General features: G+C 39.1%; 1 protein-coding gene across 2 annotated transcripts in view; it reads left to right on the top strand.

Moving 5' to 3' along the window:
* CAP2 (cyclase associated actin cytoskeleton regulatory protein 2) overlaps window positions 1-24,221 on the top strand; it is a 68,198-nt gene that overhangs the window by 31,657 nt on the left and 12,320 nt on the right. For both annotated transcript variants that reach the window (XM_058804188.1, XM_058804181.1), the window contains 4 exons: window positions 1,252-1,329; window positions 13,539-13,682; window positions 13,889-13,974; window positions 15,697-15,802. In XM_058804188.1, coding sequence (XP_058660171.1) covers window positions 1,252-1,329; window positions 13,539-13,682; window positions 13,889-13,974; window positions 15,697-15,802 — 414 coding nt within the window. The remainder of the gene's footprint in view (window positions 1-1,251; window positions 1,330-13,538; window positions 13,683-13,888; window positions 13,975-15,696; window positions 15,803-24,221) is intronic.

Genomic DNA, 24,221 nt, shown 5'->3' on the forward strand with positions numbered 1-24,221 from the left:
TTATTTATTCCTTTATCTATTTATAGAGATGATTATACCCTTCCAAATCTCAGCATGTCAGACCATATTATCCCTTTCTCCCCAAATACTGTCCAAGCTGGGTCTCTTTTACCATCTTCCTTGCAGTGACTTTCATCCTAACAGATTGTTTTATTCATGCCATCACATTTTAAGATGAATAAACACAATTTAGCTGTTTTACTTTGCTACAACATCAAATTTCCTGACTTTCATGTATTTTAAGTTGCATCCACATGGGTCTGTATATATAATTACCTTGTTTTCTTTTTAGATTGAAAAAACCCCAAGGAAAAATGGCATGCACTTCCCCACCCTTTCACAAAGTGATTATAAATGTACCTATTCATATTAGGTTAACTTAAGAGCATTTGTTTTGGCTTGGTTTGTATTTAGCAATATATACTAGTTATGAATAATTCTTTTCTATACCAGTAATGCTTTTTCCTAGTCACTACTCATCCACCTGGATGAGGTAGAGGTGACACTGGAATACTCATTCAAATCAGTGTATATCAATAAGAATGTACAGAAAATGTATAGGGTTCAAATAAACGAAAAAGACCAGAAATTTGAACATTAGTAAACAGCCATGAGTGTAGATATTTATCACCCAGCCAGACTGGTGACACAAAAGCATACTGTCAGGTGCAGCTCTAACCCAAATGCTAAAGTTCTGTGAGTGGACAAGTGCCCAAAAACCTTCAGCCACCATCTCTCATGGCCATCAGTTGTGCCCACAGATCATGGGCAAGGAATGAATTACAGCATACTCAGTCAGCAAATGTGCCAAGCTCAACTCATCCTGAACATCACCACAGCCTAAGCTGCAGTTCAACACAAAGCTTGCAGATTGCTGTTCCCAGTGGTAATAAGTTCTTGCTATGCACTTGGGTATAAGCATCACCATTAAAATGCCTAGACATACTCTGAAGTGATAAAATTAAGTCCTCTGTGACTAAAAGTAGGAATTATAACTGAAGGCTTATAACTGCTTATCAATTAATTTTATTTCCTGTCTGAAGAAGGTAGGGAATTTAACCTTAGGTGTAAAAAAAAAAGAAAATTATAGCTAAGCTAGTACTTTAATACATTTCTTCCAGTCAGTTTGCTGTGATTTAGATGAAAAGCAGCAAGGAAGATTTGAGCTGTCACACTTGACTTTCAGCTGCCACAAAGAGGCACTGGAGGTTACAGGCTAAGGTTTAATTTATATTCCTCCTTTTGTTACAGGCAGAGATGGTACGTGCTGCTTTCCAAGCACAGAGATCTTTCTTGCTGTTAGCATCGCAATGTCAAGAGCCTCAAGAGGTAAGGAAAGTGACCTGGAGCTTCAAGAGGCAGTGTATAAAAAAGTCTGTGTTGCCGGATGTTATTGATCCTGCATTTGCTTTGTTTGTTCCTTTATTTATACAGTGCACTTGAGGGCTTGCTTTCACTTTCATAAGCATGGTGTGCTGTAATAATCAGAAAGCCGTGGTCTAGGGTTAAGAACCTTTTCTGTGATGAACCTGTGAATATAAGATCATTGAAGAAAGCAAAGGAGTGTCCACTTTACATTTGTAAGTGGGATCAGGCTTTCTCTGGAAGCTGGAAATGGCTATTTGCCAGTCCCCCAGGGATGCTACATGGTAGACATTGAAGTCAGAGTATAAGCTAGTGAGAGAAAAACCAGTATTAGCCCATACACTCAGTATTCCTCAAACTGAGGTCCAGGTTAGGCCAATTCTGGGAGGAGGGGAAAGCATTTTGTCATGAAAATGAAAACTAAACTTTTATCAAGTTGATTTATATACTTGTTTCAGTGGCAACTCTTTAAATTCTTCCCTCACTAGAAAGCTCATGGAATCTGTGGGGTTATGAATCTCATTTGTAGTTTTTAGAAGGCTTAGGGCCAATAGCACTTTATCATTCCTGGCAATAGCAATCAGTTAGCTCTTCTGTGGGACCACCCTTGAACCTTCCTCCTTGGAGTATGCAGAGAATTGTCTTCCCTTGCACAGTCCCATCATGGCCTTCAGTTCTGCCTTTTTCCACTAGTTCCCTGCTCCAAAGTACATTAAAATCCATTTTCGCAAATCAGAACTCTCTGCACATGGTATAATTTGTTGAAGTTATGCTGTCATTATTGTTCTTAGAGACACAAATTGGAAGTTTTTCTAATCAGTATGTTTTAATGGCAAGGGTGCTTAAGGAAAAGAAAAAAAAAGCCCATAGATATTCAAGGGTAGACTTCAGAGTTCCAAGCAAGAAGGGATCAGTCATTTTTCCAGCTGTCTCTGATCTCAGGGAGTAAAAGTGGGTCATGGCTCACACAGAACAGGCAAAATTCCCATTGGTACAGGCCTCAAGCAGTCATTTATATTGGCTGTGAATACAATTGCACCTAGTGGCCCACAAAATTCTACATGTTCATAGGTAAAATATTCCCCAGTGACCAGTTTCTGATGGCCCATAATGTAATGCAGCATTCTGGAGTGTTGGGATTGTCCCAGCTCTGGTACAAGAATAAGCTGTGGGTCCTGCTTTGGCCTCCTGTGCTGATGTGCTATCAGTAGGATTCTGTCTGCTTTTCCAGTGAGAATGGCCATGGCTTCTGCCTACTCCTACCCTTACAACTTTCTGACCTCATGTCAGAGGTCAAGTTTGAGATTTTTCAACTGTAAAGTTTAGAAAATTTTTTTTAATGTCAACAAAACAGTGCTAAAAACAAACAAGAATGAAAGAGTAGAGGTAAAAAGAGATTCTCTAGCAATCTAGGATGATGGTTACAGAAGCATTAAGAAAAGCAATTAATAATTAAAATCTTATTAAAAACATCACCAGAGCTGGCCATCCATATGTCTTAGTTGTACATTATCAGGCTTGCATAGATTTCTGCATCTTGTTGAAGGCAAGAAAGTACACTTTTATCATTTAACTGTCCTTTAGCACAGAGGACGTGCCACATGATATGTGTGTACACATCATTCCAAAGTTAAAATACCAGGAATATTACAGACTACGTTTTCTTTTTATCAGTGAGAGCAAACCCAGTCCAGTTACTTACTTTTTTAAAGACTGTTAGCTACACATTTTTATAGACATCAAAACACACACTGTTGTCCATTCTTTTTCTCTTTTTGCTTTTTTTTTTTTGCACAGATACACTCAATTATACTATGGACAGATGTGAAAGTAATTGAAGGCTGCCTGTTCTGTGCAAACTGAGAATTTTTTTCCCACTGCAGAGAGTGATGGTTCCAGGCATTAGGTTTTTTATATCTCCATCACAATGAGGAAAAAACTTTCTATTATAAAGTCACATTGGTCAAGCATTTTGAAAAAGCTGGTAATCACCAGCTAACCCAGGAGAAGGAAAGAAATAGGCATCCTGCTCCCCTGGGGCCTTACTGCTGTGATGTCATCTCGGCTCTGGTTGTATTTATAGCTTAGAGCCATGGAGTCAGTGTGGAATCCAAACAGGAAAGCTGATCATTAGTGTATCAGAATGCACAGAGTAGAGAAAAGCAAATGAAGATGACAGCATATCTATAAATGCAAGAGAAAAGAGAGTAATTCTGTCATTCAGCTGTCTAGACTGTTTGCTTTATAATGTAAAGCTGTGAATGAGCCAGCGAGTTGCAATTATGGCATAGGAGCTTTGTAGACATTCAGAGACAGCGGTGTGGAGACTGAGGGGATTTACTGAGTTCCTGTCAGGTTGGGATGTCATACATGGTGCCTTTAAAAAAAAAAAGAGGGAGGGGAAAATGTGCTGGAAAAATAAATTAGCTCAGCTCCTGCAGCTTACAAACTAATGAATAAGGATTTCAAACAAAAAGAAAGCTCCTATATCTATAATAATCCTTGGATATTTTTGTGCTCAGCAAAGAGAGAAACATGTATCATCAAAAAGTGGTATTTTTTTCTCTCTATGGAAATTGTGAAGTTACAGAATTCATTTCACTCTTTAATTCATGCTCTGAGTCACTAGCACACATTTTCAAACAGTCAAGATTGCTAAAAGTTACTTTTGTGGAGTTTTGCTTCTTGTTAATAATGCTTTTTTTTCATTTGGAATCTGTTGCAGTGCACAGCCTTTATTATCTGTATATGTGAAAGTAGTAGCAGCCAGGAAGGTAATTCCAGCTGGCATACCAATCTAGCATCAACTGCAATAAATTACTTTGCAGAGAGCATGTTCTGTTACTTTTTATGGTCATGTTCTATATTTGTGTGTGCAGTGGAGGAGATCACATGACACAACCACCAGTTGATATTCCTATTTGTGTATGTCCCAGCTAATGGCTGCTAGATACAGGCTCATTCAGCAAGATGGGATTTTTCAGTCCATCTACTTACCAGAAATTATTATCTGATACAAAACTTCAAACATTAAAACAAAAAAATGTCTGTTATAAATTGTTTACTACTATAAATAGAATAAGATAATAGATGAGTTTATAAAAGAGTGCAAAGAAGATGGGAAAATAAATTAGAATATTGCTGTAATCTGTGAGAAGTTGTTTAAAAAGATATTTTCAGACCATGTGTTTGCATGTTGCTTGGGCTATTCAGAAGACAGGTTTTAGCATAAACCTTCACAAAACATTCTAAAACAGTTTGGATCTGATTTTCTATTTCCCACAGTCTAAGCCAAATGCAATTCTGACTGAAATGTGTTTTTTATTTCATTGCATAATAATTGTAAAAGTTATTAGTGTTCCTGGCAAAATTTATCTGTTTAACAACTTTCTTTAATTTGCAGTCATGAATGCTGATCACTGCTCAAAGTCACTGCATTAAATTCTTTGTGAATGGTGACTCATATACTGCCTTCTCTTTATGAGTTGTTATATTTCACTTTAAACATTCAAACAGTTGTAAGAGTTGTTTTGAGGGCTTGAGGAATCCATTGTTCCTATGCTGAGAACAAATTAATGAGATTATTATTTTTGTGAATCAATATAAGCATATGCAGGATGAGCATGTTCGTGGTGAGAAGTACTTCAAACAGATTTAAATGACAGATGCAGTTCAGACTATAAATGATTACGTAATTTCTCATTAGAGAAGAATGCTGAGTTCATATGACTGCCAAAGCTCATGGATTTATTCCTAACATTGTGCAGACAAACATTCCAATTAAATACCTAGCTTAAATATCCAGATCCTGCACGCAGGTGGGAGGAGAGGGGTGGAAAAAAGTGAGAGGTAAAGGAGAGCTTTCCCTTTTTTTCCTAGAAAAGGGAGACCTCACCACACCTCACAGAAACCCAAGAAATTGTATTTGAATTCAGACTTAGAAGCATGAGAAAAAGTCCTTCTGTTTTTATTTTTATAGCCAAGCAAAAAGGAAAAAATCTATTGTAGGGTTAGAATAGTTGTGGCAAAATCTTTGACTAAAGAACTCATTCTCAGGATTTTTATGTAGAAATCAAAAGATGAAGAGTCACAGTTCCCTACTCTCTGTCAGTGTGGGATTGCTCATTTTCTTCTCTATTTTAAAGTACTTCAATAACAAGACTCCTGGGACTTATTATTCTGCATTCTAGCAGGATTTGTTTTCTAATTATCTTGACTTGCTTATGTCATTCCATTTCCCCCTACTTTTCCTCATGCTTACTGGGATCACCCTTACTGTTTTCCAAAAATACAAACAGTAGGATACTTCTCACCTTGTTAATTTAGCACATTCTTATGCAAAAGAGTTTGGGCTGAGTTTCGATGCCATTCTCTCAGCTGCTGAGAGTTCACTGCTGCTAACCTGCTCCTCTGTGTCTAGAAATAGCTTAAGGGAGAATTTAGTTCAAGCCTTTTAAGGCCCTCAGGCCTCAAACTCAGAGAAGGTGCCAAGAGTGACATGGACAGGGGCCTGAGAGTCCTGAGCTCGAAAGGGAACCCCTTCCCCCGGTCCTGTTCTCTGAAATGTTGCCAAACTGTTGGCATACTTCTGTTATCTGCAAGCCTCCAACTGCATGTGACGCGTGGTCACAGCCGCAGGGACGGACCAACAGTTTCCAGTCTCTAACCCACTGCAGTGCACAGTTCACAGGCTCATTTTTGGGTACTGTTGCAAGCTCTTACTCTATTTCACGTCCAGATAGCCCCTGACACCTGTTACCTCATAATTCTGTCTCAAAATCACTCATCTGCATTTTATCAGCCTCAAACTCATTGTATTTTCAGTTCATAGAATCGTTTAGGTTGGAAAAGAACTTTGAAGTCATCAGTCATAAACCCAGCACTGCCAAGTCCACCACTAAACCGTGTCTCTAAGCACCACATTTGCACATCTTTTAAATACTTTCAAGGATAGTGGCTCAACCTCTTTCCTGGGAAGGTTATTCCAGTACTTGACAACCTTTTTGGTGAAGAAATTTTTCCTAAACTCGAATCTGAACCTCCCCTGTTGCATCTTGAGGCCATTTTCTTTTGTCCTGTCACTTGTTACGTGGATGTAGAAACTGATCTCCACCTCACTGCAACTCCCTTTCAGGTAGTGTAGAGAGCAATAAGGTCTGTCTGAGCCTCTTTTTCTCCAGGCTAAACACTCCCAAGTCCCTAACTGACCCCTCATAGGATTTACTCTCTAGATCCTTGACCAGCTTCATTGCCCTTCTCTGGACACACTCCAGCCCCTCAATGTCTCTCTTTTAATTAACTTCTCTAGGAATCCTCGTCCCATTTCACTTTCTTCGCTTGTGTTTGCCAAAACCCCCAGCTCAATAAAAGGTGGAAGCATTTGAGATTCACTTGTGCCCCAGGGGCAGTGCACTCAGCAGTAAGAAGGCCCAGAGGCACTCAGGGATCGTGGGAATGCAGAAGGGCCATGATCAGTGCAGCATCACCCAGCTTGCACAGAATAGAGGCAGAGATTCACATCAGTGGCAGCTCTGGACTGGCTCACACCAACATCCCCAGGCACAGACTTGCCAGCAATTCCCATTCTGTGCAAGAATCAGGCTCCAGTAACCAAAGGCTCCTTGCACTTGTGACCTCCAGTGTACCTGTGTACTCTGGATCCTCATTTGACGTGCTAAGCAATCCTAGGGATCTGCAAGCCTTTATTGGATTTCTGCTGTTTGTAACATAATGTCCAAAAATCACCAGGGTAGTTTTCAGTCCCTCTAGCAATGTTCATATTCAAATTGTGCCATGTGAGACCCTACTGAGCTAAGCTGATAGGACACTTCCTCTCCCATTGAGTACCATATTCTTTATTTCTGCTAAACACAAATCCCAACTAGTACTCTCCTTCCTCTGTGTTACACAATTCTTTCCTGGGATTTATGCATATAACCTTCTAAAAAGGAAAGCACAGGGTGTACAGATAACTGAAAAGCAGGGCTTTTTGATTCACAAGTTAGTTCATTATTTTCTTTTTTTCAAATTTTATTTTGGTCTAAATCAGACCACATTTGTGAATTCCAAAAGTTATGTCAGTTCCAGGACTGCTCAATGAACTGGACAGTCTTATAGTTTGGCCAAAGATGGAAACCTGTAATATCTAACATCTCTTTCCTGGGACATGCCCCATGAAAGGTGATTGCTCTTAGCAAAGATTCATAGGATCTCAGATGTTGTGAACAAAGCAACTGTGGCTTAACAGAGTCTCCTTGCTACCTGGAATGCCCTGGACCCCACTGACATGGACTATAATCACAGCAGCAGGATTGAGTAGTAGTAAATCAAAAAGTTGAAAGCAGTTTATTAGTTGTCATTGTTCTTGTTGATTAATTGTGGGGTGTTGCCTGTGTGCCTAAAGCAGGAGGAGCCTTTCTTGTTGAAAATACTGCCCACAGAAAGCTGCAGTGGACAAGAAAACACACAGAACATTCAAGTCAATTTAAAACCAACCAATCCCAGCCAAAGGCAGTGGGTGTGATTCTGCACTGCTGTAAACTGATGTATGCAGGTTGTATCAGGCCCTGGATTTCATCACTGGTTAGAAGTGATTTGTCTTTCACATTCCTCTCCATTTGCCCTGCCTCAGAGTTTATATTTAAAAATAAACCCACAAATGACTAAAGTAGTAATTTGTCATGTGGGTTGTGGTTTGGTATTCCCTGTTTTTTTTCCCACAAAGGACAAAACTGCCACAGCTGATATTGGCTGTTAGATTGAGAATTTTTGTGCTATCTAAGAGGAATAAAAGCCAAATACCAATTAAGTCACTTTGGAAGCACACAAATGTGCCTAAGCTTCTGTGCTGATGAAGCTGACCAGACAGTTAGGCAGATTTGTCTCTCTGTGTCATAGTCCTGCTGCTGCACAGCAGTGAGTTGAAGTGGCAGAACCTGTACTGTTGATCAACACATCAAATACTTGTTACACCACTGTGTTGAAAATTTACAGTCTAAAAAAACTAGGCCATAATAAATTAATGTAGTTAGGTAGGAGGAGAGGTTTGAACCCTGAAAATATCAGAATACTAGAGTATTAATGTAGTGATCTCAGAGAAAAATCTCACTTATGGTCTCTACAGCCAATCAGAAAATAGTCACAGAGAAAACATTGGATTTAGGTGGAGTAGGGTAAAAAAAATTATTTTATATAAATTTAAATCAATAGGTTATTTCTCAACCTAATCTGAACACTGATTCCATCCAGCCTATGTAAAAAGGCTTAAAGAAAAACACAAACCTTTCTTAAACTGCATACCTACCAAAAAAAGTATGAAGTTAAAGTCTTTACGTATTTTGAAAATATAAAAGAAAGGGGAAATTACAGTTAATCAAAAACTATTTCAGTTCTAGAATCACAGCCACTCATAGCAGAAATGCATCTCACTGGTGATCTTACTCCTGTAGACACAGGATGGGCTTCTGCTCATCATCTTTAAACTGTCAAGGTAGGAATGTTGTGTAAGGTATTTTTCTAGGCTCTCTTAACAGTAATGGCCAGCACCTCTAGAGTCCATTTCTTCACATCTATTAATATCTTCTAACATATAGTCATCTAGTATCTATTAATGTGTGCAAATAATTCCTCAGGGATATTTCTTTCCTCATTTACAGTAGAAGGAATCAAGTCTCAGCTGAGAGCAGATGCTGGTCTGTTAAATTGTTAGAGCTGAGTGTGGTGTTGCTATCCATGACATCTTTCATCCCTTGAAAGGATGAGGTGTGGGATGGGACTGTACTAGGCAGTTTGCAGAGATAATGGCTGTGTCTTTGTTAGTCTTTTAGCTCACTGTGGGACTGTATTTCTCCTTCACATCAGCCCTGTTTACTATGTCATGGTTTACATTATAGAGCAGCCTAAGGTGTACAAAGTGGGTGTCATTCTGAGGTTAAGTGGAAGATCCACTCCCAGGCAGCATCTAAACCACAATTTACAGCTAGTCCCAAACAGCACCTCCCTTACATGCATACTGTGAATGTTGGAGCCTCAGCACCAACTGTTTTGCTCTGCAGAGTCATTCCTGTTAGGCTGCACTGCTTGCCAACACATACAAAGACACCTGATTCAGATCAACTCCATGTTTCAAACTTGCTCCTTAAAAACACAAAGCAAGTATGATGGAGATTTTATGTAAGTATGAAGGAGAAACTAACAGAACTGTGCACCATGGAATAAAGGTTGTACTCACGCTGTTCGGGTTGCAGCTGAGTAAAAGGAAGAGGCTGTTGATTCCGAATTCTCTGAGTTTTCTTTTGCTGCTCCTATGCCAGAGGTTGCCATGCCCTCATTTTGCATAACTTAAAAGGGTATTTGTTCTCCTGACATGTTTTTTTCATAATAGGTCAGGTTGATTTGAACACCATGATAGTGAGTCTGAATTGTATTGCCACTCATCAACATAAAAATTCTTCACTAAACAATCTCACCCCTCAAAACCATGTAAGATTAGCTTAAAAATATATAAGATCTTTAAAACCATAGTTTTTATTTACCTTCTGTGTTTTGTGCCTTTGTGATTCATGCTGGCAGGTTTCTGCACAACATTGTCCTGAGAAAATACCCATTTTCCCAAATTAAAGCTGAGATTTTCAAGTAATCACTGGTTCAACCAGCCAAAATTTAGGCAAGCCATTCAGTTTAATGTGACTTTACAGGCAGATTTCAAACATCACAAAATCCAAAACTTTGGCCTTTCTCTTGAACTGAGTGTCCCTGTCCACCAGTCCTATAAGCCTGTCACCTGGGGAATTTCTTGTGTGGGTATTTTCTCCTTCACAATTATACGAAGGAGAAGAAAGTCTGTGTAGCGTGATCTGTTGGAGTACTGGTATTCCAGGCCATTTTATGAGACTGGGCTGAGACTCTTAAGTCTCTGCAGCCAAAGCCTAAGGCAGTTCTTTGGCATGCTGGAACTTTTTTGCAGTGTTTTGGCTAATTGTGGCAATTAGCCAAATTGTCTTGATTTTCTAATAAGAATTATAAAATATAAGCTGGCTGGTTGTCAAGTTATTTGTGTTTAAAGTGACAATCTGGTTTTAATCATTATTTAAAAAGGAAAAAAAGGATACTGGGAATTACTTCTGATATTTGTCAGTTGTGCCCATGTTGCATTTTTAAGCATTTCAGCAAAACTGATATTATAATAGGAATGGTGTTTATAAAGAGACTCTTAAATTTCTGTCAAACAACTGTGCTGGGTCTTAAATGACAAGAAATTTTATCTACACATGCCAAAGGCATGCTGAAGATTTTTCCAACAGTTCTCATTCATCTCCTGGAATTCCCTTTTCTTAGAGATACAATATAGACATTAATTTTATTAAGTCAGCTGTTTTAATATGCATTGCAATAAAGAGATTATTCTTCTAGAACCCTCAGCACAACTGTTTCTGCATTGTAAAGCCAAACAAGACTGATTACTGCCAGAATTAATGAGCCTTTCTATACCCATATGCCATATACTCTGTAATTCATCTGCAGTTTAATCACTAACTAAAAATTTAGAACTGAGACAGAACTCAATTCAGTGATTCCTTGCAGGCTGTGTTCCTGTGTCAAACCCTTACACAGAAACTTGGAAAACAAAAAGCTTCCACAAACACACACATTTTGTGCAGCCATTGCAGAACAGGATGAGTGCAGTGAAGGGGAGGCAGACTCTGCTGCTCTGCCAAGACCTCTCTCATGGGACAGAGCTGAGCAAAGCCTCCAGCCCACTCTGGTGTCACTGCAGTGCCAAGGGAATGATTACTTGGAGAAAGTTTCCCTAGCAATACATATTTCATCTTTAAAACTTGCACAGGTTCTGTGAAATTAAATAAATCCACTACATTTTTATAAACATTTCTTATAAATATGTAATCATTGGATAGATTAAGTCCTGTGTTTTGAGGGACAGAATCTCTGTGCCACTAATAGAAGATCCTCAGAAAAGTGGCTGAGAGCTTTTCTAGAAGGAATAGGAGGAGGTTTGGGTCATTGTGGGTTATTCAGAGAAATGTTTTGACCATAACTTTGCCTTCTTATCTATAGAAATCAAAGTATTCTACAAAATAAAACAGCTATGTTAACACCATTTCATATCTAGGAAACTGAAGCACAGAAAGCTAACCCAGCTTTACTGAAACCTGATGAAATTTGGTGGGAGAGCTGCAAAGAGAACCCCCATTTAAGGACTCTCACTTCAGTGCACTATCCACAGAAATGTGCTGCCTCCCAGTGCCGTCTAGATATACCAGGCATCTGTGGAGCTGTATTTTTAGGCCTGATATTCTCTTTGTCTGGAACTGGGCCATGAAGATTCACAGTAAGCTCAGGACTGTAAATATCTCTCAGACTTTATGGGAGGAAAACTGGCATAATATCAAAGCAGAACAAGCAGTTTCTTAAATTTCAGTTTTGTTAACTACTGTCATACTTGAAAGATTTCCCTGAAAAATAAGAAAATACCCAAGAAAATACCAGCTGCAGCATGTTGTAAACAAGCAAAAATTAGAAAGGAGAATTTCTGCAGACTTTATCATGTTATGGCAACAAGATCATGTTTTCAGAACTACAAATTATGGGGGTTTCAGGGCTTTTTTAGACTTAATGACTTTTGCTGGTCATTAGGTCATCAACAAAAAATCTTATAATTTCACAGTAATACTGTAAATATTTGTTTTCTCCCAACCCATTTTGTTGTAGGGAAGATCACATATCCCCATATATTTCTGATGCATAGGTCTTTCTCAGAATTACTCTACCACTAAAATGTTCAGGCTCTGTAGGTAGATCAAAATACTTTTCAAAATGCACAACCTCTTTTTGACACATTTTTGAAGTGTCTTTGACCTGTGCTGATCCATAGTAAACATGCTTATTCTAAGCTGACATAAAATTCTCTAAAAGTCTTCTAGAAAGGTGAAAAGAAAAACCTTAAGATGACAGAGATCAAGCAGGACATATGTGCCCATCATTTTTTGTGTGTCATGGCAGCATTAGTACTCAAGATCATGAGGATTAGTTGTCTCCAGCAAGCACATCACAAATAGTCCTGGAAAAGGTGAGAAAAAATGCAGAATTCTGCTGCAATCCTGAGTGGTTTCCAAGTGAAGTGCCAGGGAGGATCAGAATGGTGCCCTGGCTTTGCTGGGACATTGTATGAGTTTGGGGAGCATACTTTTGCAATGTTAGAAGGTTGCAAGGTACAGCAGTTGTTTTGCCTGTAAACTGATGACTCCATGTCCCTCAATCTGCTGTTTTCTGAGTGGAAGAATTTTTCCCAGCGAATTAGTGCTCTAAATTAGTTTTTCTGAGACACTGGACCAGTGTGATTAGCATTCACTTTGCACAGGAAAGAGTTTGGATAGCTTCTGCATTCATTTTGCTTTTCTCTTTGCTCCAGACACTATTCCTTCCACTCAGCAGTCATTCCCATGGATACCATTCGTTTCTGATTAACCCAGGAGAACTTCCCCAAACCATGGCTTGCAGGCAGCAATTTCCCATTAAATCCTTCTGCATTGCTTGCAGCCAAAACATTAAAATGTACCAAGAAGGACAGGTAAAACTGATCTTGCCTACAGTGTCTTACTTTCTCAGTCTTGTTGCCAGATAATAACAGGCAACTAACAAGTAGTTTGTGTTTCTTGGGAAAAACAACTTGGTTAATAACACGAAAAACTCAAGAATCTGAAGAAGTTCAAGGGACATCAGATGAAAATGACAGTCATTCTGCTGACTCTGAGCTATGGGGTTGATATGGGTCTTAATCTGGGCAGCATGTGAAAATGCTGCCAGTGCTGAGAACAGTTTTTGCTACAACACATTATTAATACTTAATGTCTGTGCATTTTATCACTGCAACTGTAGGAGGGTAATTAAACTGTTGCTGTAATTTATGGTGACCTTTCTTTATGGATGTAAATCAGAAAGCAAGGAGGACAATATTAAACTACATGGTGCTTTTGGACCACCCACTGTTAACATCAGTCCCTCTCCTCTCCTCTCCTCTCCTCTCCTCTCCTCTCCTCTCCTCTCCTCTCCTCTCCTCTCCTCTCCTCTCCTCTCCTCTCCTCTCCTCTCCTCTCCTCTCCTCTCCTCTCCTCTCCTCTCCTCTCCTCTCCTCTCCTCTCCTCTTTTTTTTGCAGAATGAGGTGGCAATGCTTCTCAAGCCAATATCAGAGAAGATTCAGGAAATCCAGAACTTCAGAGAAAGGAACAGAGGAAGTAAAATGTTCAACCACCTGTCCGCTGTCAGTGAGAGCATCCCTGCCCTTGGGTGGATAGCAGTGGTGAGTGACACATGGTATGGTTGGGAGGGCTGTTAAGAAGCTTCTGGATGGTGCAGCCCAGGATAGTTCCAAATCATGCAGTGCTCTGCAGTCTCTACTACACCCAAGAAGGTAATAAACCTAGTATGTCAGGGGAGGTGTCTGACTAATGTTTTACTTCCTTTCTCCTTCTGTTGTTTCCTGCTACCATGGGGTGATGGTCCTAGTCTCCTAAACCAGGCCCTTATGTCAAGGAGATGAATGATGCTGCTACCTTTTATACTAACAGGGTATTAAAGGACTACAAGAACAGGTATGTTACCAAGCTCCAGTGTGGACTAGCCAGAGAACAGAGCATTAACCATACCAGTAGGGTTCACAGTGCTAGCACGGGAAGTGTTTTGTAAACTAAAAAGCATTTGATGAAACCTTCTTGCAGTAGCATAGTTTCCCCTCCTCACCTCTGACCTGCAGCATGCTGCAGCGAGAATGGCAGCAGTGTTAGCAGTGCTGGTTTTCACCCTCTGCACATTTTAAGATTAGTTTTAATTTTTCTGGCATTCCAGCATCATGAGCTTATATGCAAATGCCTGTTTACATAGCGACGTGTGGCTAGCTGGCTGCTGTGCATCCTCCTCTCATTTGTGCTCTCATACTGTTGCTGCTCTTGCTCTTGGCTTCAAAATGTGTATTAGGTGGTAGATATATACAGATTCAAATTCCATAGCTCCTGATTAGATTTTTCTCTGCACCACTTCACTATTCTTAAAGAGCACAAGGAATTCACAAGAAAAGTTCCATGAATGATATCTGTGAACTGATGGAGAAAGAGAAAAAAATTCAGGTCCTTCTTTGAAAAGTCATGTATAAATCCTGCTGACTTGATGCTTTTGAAGGCCAGATTTTGGGTCTTGATTTTCATATCCCAGTGAAAAATGGTATTTGCTATTGAATTTTTCCTCATTAGTGAGGAGAAGGTTTTAAATATTAAAACCTTTCACATGTATTTATGTTTCTTGAATATGTATAAATATAAATGATATGCTGTATATAGTATGTTATTTTATATATATTATATGTTATATCTTATTCCTAAAGCCTGAGTTTACTTACTGAAGGTAGTACCTGATGCTGGGGTAACTGATGATTTTTACAACATAGTATCAGTGTTTACACTGGAGAAAAAAAACGTCTTGTGTAATGGTATAAATGGAGTACATTATTTAGGTATTTAATTCTTCCTTTAATGAGGAATTATTTCCCTGTTTTTCACTGAATCAAACCACAATGTCTTCCAAAGTATGGAAGGCTTTCCCTTGACTTCAGTAGGCTTTGGATTAAACCTGTTGACCCAGGTCCTCCACATTATTAAGGATAAAATTCCAAAGGAAATAAATGGAAGGTAGACACACAAATCCTTGTAAGCAATCACTATTCACTAATAATTTGTTATAACTATGGACTTCATCTTACAAGCAGCTTTTCTCTTCATTATTTCCTGGTTTCATTTCTGAGTCCCATTGAAGGACTAACGACAAAGATTCTAAAGCCACCTTTGACTTGTACTTTAAAAATTCTTCATGTATAAATATTTTGGTCTGATGACTGTAACATGACCCAGTATTGCCCTGGCCACATTTGAACATGGCAGCCAGAATATCTTACAGAGTCAGTGGGTATTTAGTTTTCTAAAGTTCAGCACCCTGAAATTACATCTGGGTACCTGCTGTAAGGCTCAATGTGCCTTTAGTGATTTTTCAGTTACTTTGAGCCTGAGAAGAATGGTGACACACACTTCTAGCAGGAAGCACTCTCTGCTAGAGGCATCCTTTGCTCTTGTTTGTCCTCTAGAAGGATCTAGAAGCTTTCCAATGTAGTAGCTTCAGTCTTTGCAGCACTGGGCAGGTTGTCTGCCTGCTAACTGATTTGTCCATGGCTTTTAGCCAGTCATTGGGTTTACCTGCTTTAAGCAAGAGCAGCACTGCTCTCTGATTTTAAATACATTCACAGATAAATATTGCCTCTGTTTTTACAGTGACACACGCCATGTTGATTGGGTGAAGTCATATCTGAACATCTGGTCTGAGCTTCAAGCTTATATCAAAGAGCATCACACCACAGGTCTCACCTGGAGTAAAACTGTAAGTACTCTTTCTTTCTTGAAGAAGAACCATAAAAAGCCAGTAACCTCTTTGTCTTCTAATGTGGGTCATTAGCTCAGGAAAAATAAATATCTATGCCAGGAACAGAAGTCATGGTCCATGGATTTCCCAACCAAGCCAATAAATGTTTGAGATATAGGTGGAGATGTTCAGGCCATTATGGTACATGTTTGGAGGAAGAGAAAATAATTACTTGGGATTATTATAGCCATAACCCTCAGCTGCAGATGGTAAAGAGAGACAGACACAGTTCTACATGCCTGTACAAGGTATGCAAAAAATTGAAGGACATGTCAGACCAAAGGAAAACTGAGGGAGCATGTCATGGAAAGAAGAAGGATGGTGGGAAGAATCTGAACAAAGAGAGAGATTTAATAACAGGGAAGACAAAGACAAGGGATACATAATTTTGTAGATGTATAGCTTTATAAAACTATTATTTTAGATATATAGAAATAGCTTCTGAAACAGAGAGAGTAAATATAACTGCATACCTAATTATTTATGCTCCTTATGTAACCTGCTTCTGTGTGTTACATATGAGATGGTAGCAATGAATATTTTTCTCTAAGAGAGGTATAAACATGAAAAATTAATTTTATGTTTGGTATAAATGTAAGAGTTTATGTCTACCATCTACATTGATACAGTGTTCTATTTTACTTTAATAATGTGCTCGTGTTTATCATCTGATTAGGAGAACTGCTGAAATATATTAAAAATGTAATCGTCCTGCTCTTTACTGATACCATATCCTAAACCTACCATATACTTGCACATGCAGTCTTTCACACCAAATTTATAATTTTTAGGTGTACACAAATATCATTATTTTTAATTTTAATATTCAGAGGACTAATACAGGTCACCATGTAGTTCTCAAAACATAATGGTTTGTTATAGAACTAAAACAATATGTTTTAGTTCTCAAAACATAACAGTTTTAAGAACTTGGGAACATAGGGAAGTGAAGTAGAACTTTCAGATTAATGGCCTTCCAATCCAAACCATTCTGTGATTCTATGAAGTGTAGCTTAACATGGAATAAGAGCTGCAACACCCTTCCTGTGAAGACAGGCTGAGAGAGTTGAGATTTTTTCAGCCTGGAGAAGAGGCTTCATAGAGACCTTTTTGCAACATTGCAATGTATAAAGTGGGCTTGTGAGAAAGACTGGGAAAGACATCACCAAAGCTTGTAATGACAGGACAGAGGGCAATAGTTTTAAATTGAAAGATTGAATATAAGGAAGAAAATTTTTATTTTGAGGGTGATGAGACACTGGAACAGGTTGCCCAGAGAAGCTGTAGATACCCCATCCCTGGAAGTGTTCAAGGCCAGGTTGGGTGGGACTCTGATCAACGTGGCCTATGAAAGGTGTCCCTGCCCATGGCAGGGGGTTGGAACTGGATGATCTTCAAGGTCCCTTCCAGCCAAACATTCCCCTGATTCTGTGGTACCTGGAAATGTTGTTTTCTCTCTCTCTCAATGGAGGTTATAACCATGTAAGAGAATGTAGGTTACTTGTGCTCAGCAACAGGCTGCAGCTTTCTCTTCATAGCCTTCATGAGGCATTGTACAAGACCTTTCAGTTCTCAAGTACTTGAGTGCAGGTTCAAACATGGGAGAGAACTGTGATCTGCATGTACATCTTAGTCTGAAGCAATGCAAAAATGTTTGAACAGGATAAATTAGAACACTGTAATTATTAGCTACGTTGGAAGTTTCTATAGTAAAAAATGTAAATATTAAGCATGATTCCTTTATTTAGTACAGAATTTCACACTTGGTACATCCTATTCTTTTATGATCTGTGAACGTGAGAATATCCAATGATTTCTAAATTATTATTACATAAGGACAAGGAATTGTAGTACCCCATTAGCTGAATTAGCCTGAGAATCTGGGACATAATTCATTCTGTTAATACAGAAATAGAATAATCTTCACCTTTAATAGAACTTCACTAGTATGGAGATAGTGTTACGAGGTGAAGGCTTGTTACAGTCATTTGGTCAAACAGGAGGAGCTCTCAGTGCTGGTGAGTACTGGTTGTCTTACTCAGAAGGGTAGCTGTTGAAGATTATGTTTGACTGGTCCTAAAACCAGTACCTCAGCCATTGTGTCTTTATATTTCTCTGTCTTCAGCTGTCCAAGAAATTGCTGAAATCTAGGTGTGACTTGTTTATTTATATTAAGCATCATTTCCTGCCAACAGTGCTCATTCCATCATGAGTGATGAGCCCATCACTGCATGTGAAGTACTGATTTCACTTCACTTTGGATATCACTCATATCTGGAAGTTGTCTTGGAAGTATGCTTCATTTAAATTATCCTTTATGTGATACGAGTCTCAAAGATTAAATTGCAGACTCATTTTTATGGATGTATATATTTTTTTAAGTTTTACTAAATGTGTGTGTAAGAAAATTAGAATCCAGTAAGTTAGCAGGTTGTTTAAATCGCTTAAATGTTATTTAAATATTTCTATGAAGCTTGGTCACAAATACATTCCAGAAAGTAATGAGCTGCTCAAGTGATAATTTCATTTTTGTTATACATTTTAAAGTGTTGAATGGAAGTCACAGATTCACATTGTGTGAAGTTAAGCATAAAGGTCTGCAGAAGCAGGGTCTAGACAAAAAATGTGATATATAAAAAGGCTGTAGATATATTCCAGACACAGTTGTTAATCATTGCACACAGCAGCTTCCACTTACATGCATAAAAGGAAAAGGCATTAGTTTGGCAAGGCATTAACAAAGTGGAACGTTTATGAGAGGCAGACATTGGTGTAAAAAAGGTATTTTATTATAGAGGGGGAGAGAAAGAGAGAAATGTCTTGGGGTATCTAAGTACAGATTTCAAAGTGTATTATACCAATAATTTACCCTTCACATCTGCAGAAGTCAACAAAGCAATGCATGAAGTTTCTATAAAAAGCTCTTAAGTAGCACATTTAGATATTTCTAACCAGAGTGAAGAGTCAGGAAGAATATTAACTACTTCTTCTCTGCCAGCTGTATTGTCAATGCTTGAACTCCAACCAAACCCCAGGAGCATAAGCTTAGATCAGAGGATTTCCTATGCTTGGGTTTCCAGAAAGGGGACAGGATTTTTGAGTTGGTGCTTGGCCCACTAAGCTATACTGTGGTGTGCACATTTGTGTGCATGCAAGATCCTAAAGCTGTGCCATTTCCAGCCTCCCATACCCTTCCATCAAGCTGCACAGGGCAGCTGCAGCCAGCCTTGGAAGAGATCACTAGTACACACAGGAAAGTGTTCCTGGCTCTGGCAGCAGGCACACAGGCAGACACTTCAGAGGAAAGAGAAAAAAATGTCTTAATGAATTAGAAGACAGACACAAAAACTGGTGCAAAGAGTTGAAATAATGTTCAAGCAGTCACTTCTGACAATAACACTTATCTCTATCTGCTTTATAAAAAGTTTGTGATAAAAACAGATGTTCATGGATTTTTGGGTCTAACACAGTTCTGTCTTACTTTGGTTGTGCCAAGTTGTGTGACAATATTTTACTTATTAAGGGCACTCTATTGAAATGTGTGACTGTGTGAGGAGAAAGCCAAGGAAATAGTGAAGCATGTAGTGTATTCAAGAATACACATAGAAGGAAATAGTGTAGTTAAGGACCTTTAGACTTCTGTGTATCTGAACCTGTTTTGCTCCTTTTATGGAGTGGTGGTACAGAACCAGACTGGACTGTGTAAATTGGCATTTCAAGGCATGATGGATATGGTTAGTATATTTGATGGTACTGTGCTCACAGAACAAAAGTACATATCTAATGTATGTTTGTGAGCAGGATTGTGCCAGAGAGTAAAAAGTTCCATGTATTTTCAACATAATCTGAAATGGTCATTTTCATTCATTGATTGTGCCTGTGGCAGAGAAAATATGCTTGCCAGTGCAAGTCAGATGGATCTACAGTATTTCCTTAAAAGTGTAATTTTGTAGTTCGTTATCTTGGATGTAAAGTGTCCTTCTGCCTCCTACACCCTGTGCTGAGTGGCCATTCACTATACTCACTACATCTCAATTTAGCTATCTTGACAATGGGGACAATAAGCAATTACCAGCCTAATGGAGATTTGTTTTAATTTGCTACCAGATATGACATTCATAGATGTCAGTGAGTCTTTGGAAAAAGCTGTTGTTACAGTGAAATATTTTAAGTGCCCAGGGTAGCATTTTACCTATGCAGTAATTGTCATTTTTGCTTGCTACAGCTTTCTGTTTTTAACAAGCAATCCACAGCTGTAATAGTGACCTGTCCTTTTTCAGTTCTTTCTGATAAAGAGCAAGTGCTTTTTTTTCTCTTTTTTTTTTCTTCAGAAAGGATTCTGTTGAAGCATGCCTCTTTCTACCCTCCACTTCTTTTTGGTGATGCAATTAAATGAACAGCTGTAATATAAGCTCACCAGAATGCTTAATGAAAAGTTTGTTTGCTACAAGACCTGCATGAGTAATCTGGGGGAAGTGAATCTTCTGCTCCTATTTCTGTAGGTTAACCTTGCAGCAAGAAAACAACCAGTAATAATAAGAGACTGCTGTAGTTTTCCATATATCAAATAAGAGTTAAGACACAAATCTTGCTCAGAGATAATTGTCTTAAATGTTTCAGTTGCAGGTGGATCTGTATTTAACATTTTGTTCTTTGTATACAATAGTAATTTAGGATAGATTTTACCAGCAGAATACAGAATTTCACTCAAGTGATAAGTGAAATCCTCTCCCTCTTTACAAATCAAAACAACTTAGGATGAAGTCTGCACATCTTTAAAAGCAGTTGAGATTTATTTAAATCCTGTTACCATTGAAGCCAGTATCTTCAAGTATTTTTTCCCCCTGAAATAGCATTTTTAAAAACATTTATTACTCCTTAGATAGTACTCTAAAAACATTCTTTAAAAGCTGAAAATCTCCACACGCTCCACACCAAGAAGTACCATCATAATTCCTACATTAGCCTTATTGAGTGCTATTATCCTAGTCCCAGTGCAGACTTGGGCATTTTATTCTAGTCTAAAATAATTACCTCCAGACATTTTCTTATAAATTGGCCCTGCCTTTCTCCTGTTCTATCAAAACATTTTCCTGTAATACATCATCTCTGTACATATTGATGTGAACAAGCTGCAGAAGACCAACTTCTGCAGGCAAAAGCCTCCTATTATCTGTCCAGTATCTCTTCTGTGCTGTGTTTAGTTTGACCTACTTATCAAGCAGCCATCGTCTGAGCCACTTCACTAAAGCTAAAGGTCAAAACTGTAGTGCCAAATTCCAGCCACAGCCAGGACTGCAATCCCAGAGGCCTTACTCAGATAGAAGGAAGGGCAGCACAGATATACCAATTTAGATGCCTGTATCTCGGAGAAGACATAGACATTTCCACAGCGCTCAGTTTTTCTCAGTAATAGCCTTTTCTCTCCTTTTCTGTATACCTCCCATTCCTTTCTCTACCCTTCCCTACTCCCTATTCCCTTAGATTTTTTTTTGTTGAAAAAATTGTATCCTTTAGGTGCAAGTGTTTCTTTATCGGACAATAGGCAGTGTTCTGGTTTTTGGTACAGGGTCAATTAAAAAACTGGCTATCCTGGCACCTCTACAATAGTTGCCTCTTTGGTGGAGACTGCCTCAATCACATCCCTGTCCCTTTGAAAGAAAGTATTTTTACTCTCTTATTCCAACAGTGGGTGAAAATATTTGTCTTTACTGTATATCAGTTGTATTCTCTAACTTGGACCAAGCACCATTCAGACATATTAAGGGAAAACCTGGGCAAGGCCTGCAGCCTAGTTCCAGTGGAAAAGGGAAAGGAAATAAAAAATTGAAAGTGTGCAAGAGAGAAAAGGAAAGGTATATCTATTAAAACTTCACTATCTTGCTAAAAAGATTGGTCTTTTTTTTACCCAAATTTTTCTGTAAGTAAAAGATGGTTGAATCTGCCTGTTGGAGCACATTACATGTTGGCAATTACATTATCATACAGTTCTCAAATGATTTAGAGAGAGCGTGGCTGTATAAAACATTTCTGGTTGGGTAACTCTGAAGATGTAAGCATCATTTTAAATCCTGAACAGGTGATGAACGGCAAAAGTATATTACAGGAGGCTGCAAAGCTTGAAAACACTGCAGATAAATAATTCTGCTGAGACTCAGTAACAAGGAAAGAACGGAGCCGGGTTTTTGTTGCTTTGTGTTTTAACTGACAACGATTACAGGCCCTGCAAGTCAGCTGTTTCATCCAGTAAATTGCAGCTCTCTGGGCAGCATAACTCCTTGCAGACAGGTGGCTTAAACAGAGTAGGTAATAGAACTGTTGTGCTAAGCTACTTTTACACAAAAAACACCTTAACAAGAGCTCTGTGCCTCTGAGTCACAGTCCACCTGTTCCCAGAGGTTGATATGTGATATTTTGAGCTTCACAATTCTTGTCTTTGGCTGTGCATATGTATGAAAAGAACAATACAGAATGCTGTAATCATTTTAGGTGTGAAACTACGATTACTATAAAGGGGGAGAAAACAGCTATATTCTTCCTTTTTCGGGGGGGGGTGGGTGGGGGGGAAGAATGTATTCCCCATTAGGATTCCTGTTTGTCTGCTGCCATGAAAAGAAGGCTTTTCAATAAATTAAGGGAGGGATTTCATGACCTCTTTCTAAGCCACCTGTTGCTTCAGCTGCAAATAGATACTCACCTCTTAATAGGAATGGCCAATAAAATAGGTACTGTATATCATACACATGCATGTATAATTTCTTTAAATGCATTATATAGATGCTTATAATCTTCTGGGCTCACAGTAAAATCAACCATTGCAGCTACAAGAAATGCATTGTTCAGATGCTCCCCAGCAGGTTCCCAGCACAAGAACTTTGTTGCCCTCAGTGTCCAGGCTGCACTGTGTCAGCCAAAAGCTGGATAAACACAGAGGAACACTGCGGGTGTTTGCACAGGGTCTGGCACATAAGCCCCTCATATCCCCAGAGATAGGAGTGTCTAACAGGGGCTCCTTGCTGCTGCACTTCTACAAATATAGTAACAGTGACATGGAAGGCTAACCCAGGGAGCTGTTCAGCAAGAATAGCTCAGGAAATAGTAACATCTGCGATAAGACATAAAAAGAAATTCTTACTGTCTCTCGGTAGCTGAGCTCAGACCTGAAGACTCGTCAGGCTGCATATGGCCACTGAAAATTAGTGACAGTATGGCATCCAGAGCACTTGTGTTATATCTGAACAGTGTTTTATTTCTCTAACAAGATTGGCTTTGCCCTATGCTCCGGGGCAAGGAAGCCTTTAGGAGAAATGTGCTTAACAAGGCCCAGCTTCTCAAACAGCTTCACTCAGCTCTGCTGTAATTTCAAGGGAATTAAATGAGAATTTCAACCAGGCAGCTATCTCAACATAAACAATCATTTATTTCTTCCAGCAAGGCAGTTAGGTGAGAAAAAGAAATGTACCTCACCCTTCTGCCAGTTGTACAAGATGAAGGTAGAGATATAACATACTTTGAGGTTGTACCACAATCCTGCAAACCCTGCACAGTGAAATTTATCAGACCCAGCAATGTCAGCAGCATCAGACACTGTTGCTAAAGGAAGCTTCTCTGCCACAATCAATGGGATGCCCTTGGGCCTCTCTGCAGATGGCTTGGGGCTATCCAGCAAGGAGCAAACCCTGACCCTTTCCTGTCACCCCATTTAGAGCATGGGTGGAAGCTGAAGACAGCCCTGGGGGAAATTTCTGAAATGTTTTATCCCCTACAGGGCCTGCATCTCCTGTTCCTGATAGGACCTTACTCAGGGAATTACATTTTCCTTCATTTCAAAAAGCTCCAGGAGCACATTTCAAAGTACTCAAGTTCACTATGATGCAAAGCTACCAGGTTAAAAGTTACAGCTTACTTTTGTGTTATATTTTCACACAGTAAGGATGACTCTATCTGTTGTCCCCTGCTAATTCTCACTAGGGGCATACTTGTAAATGATGGAAAAACGACCACACAAACTAACATGTTAATAGGAGCAGTCAGCAATCAGTGTGACTTGAGGTGGTGTCTGCAGACACCAAAGCACTGAGAGCAGCAGCTGTTGCCCAGGCAAACAGCTGAAATAAAAGAGGAAGAAAGGCAGCTTGCAAACAACCGCCTTCACTGGTCCAAATGGCTCCTAATACTTTTTATGTAAAGACACACTGTTGTTAACATCTGCGTGAAGTTAATCTGAAGAGTTGTTTGCAAATAGCAAAGCTGCTAAGCACCTGCTGCTTTAGGATAGATGAACTTTTGTGGGCATGTAACATGCTATTTTATTCCCAGCAGCTCTCACAAACACCACCCTATACAGAACAGAAATGAATGGACTTTGTGAAGGGAA

The sequence above is a fragment of the Ammospiza caudacuta genome, chromosome 1 (assembly GCF_027887145.1).
Source record: "Ammospiza caudacuta isolate bAmmCau1 chromosome 1, bAmmCau1.pri, whole genome shotgun sequence".
Taxonomy (NCBI): domain Eukaryota; kingdom Metazoa; phylum Chordata; class Aves; order Passeriformes; family Passerellidae; genus Ammospiza; species Ammospiza caudacuta.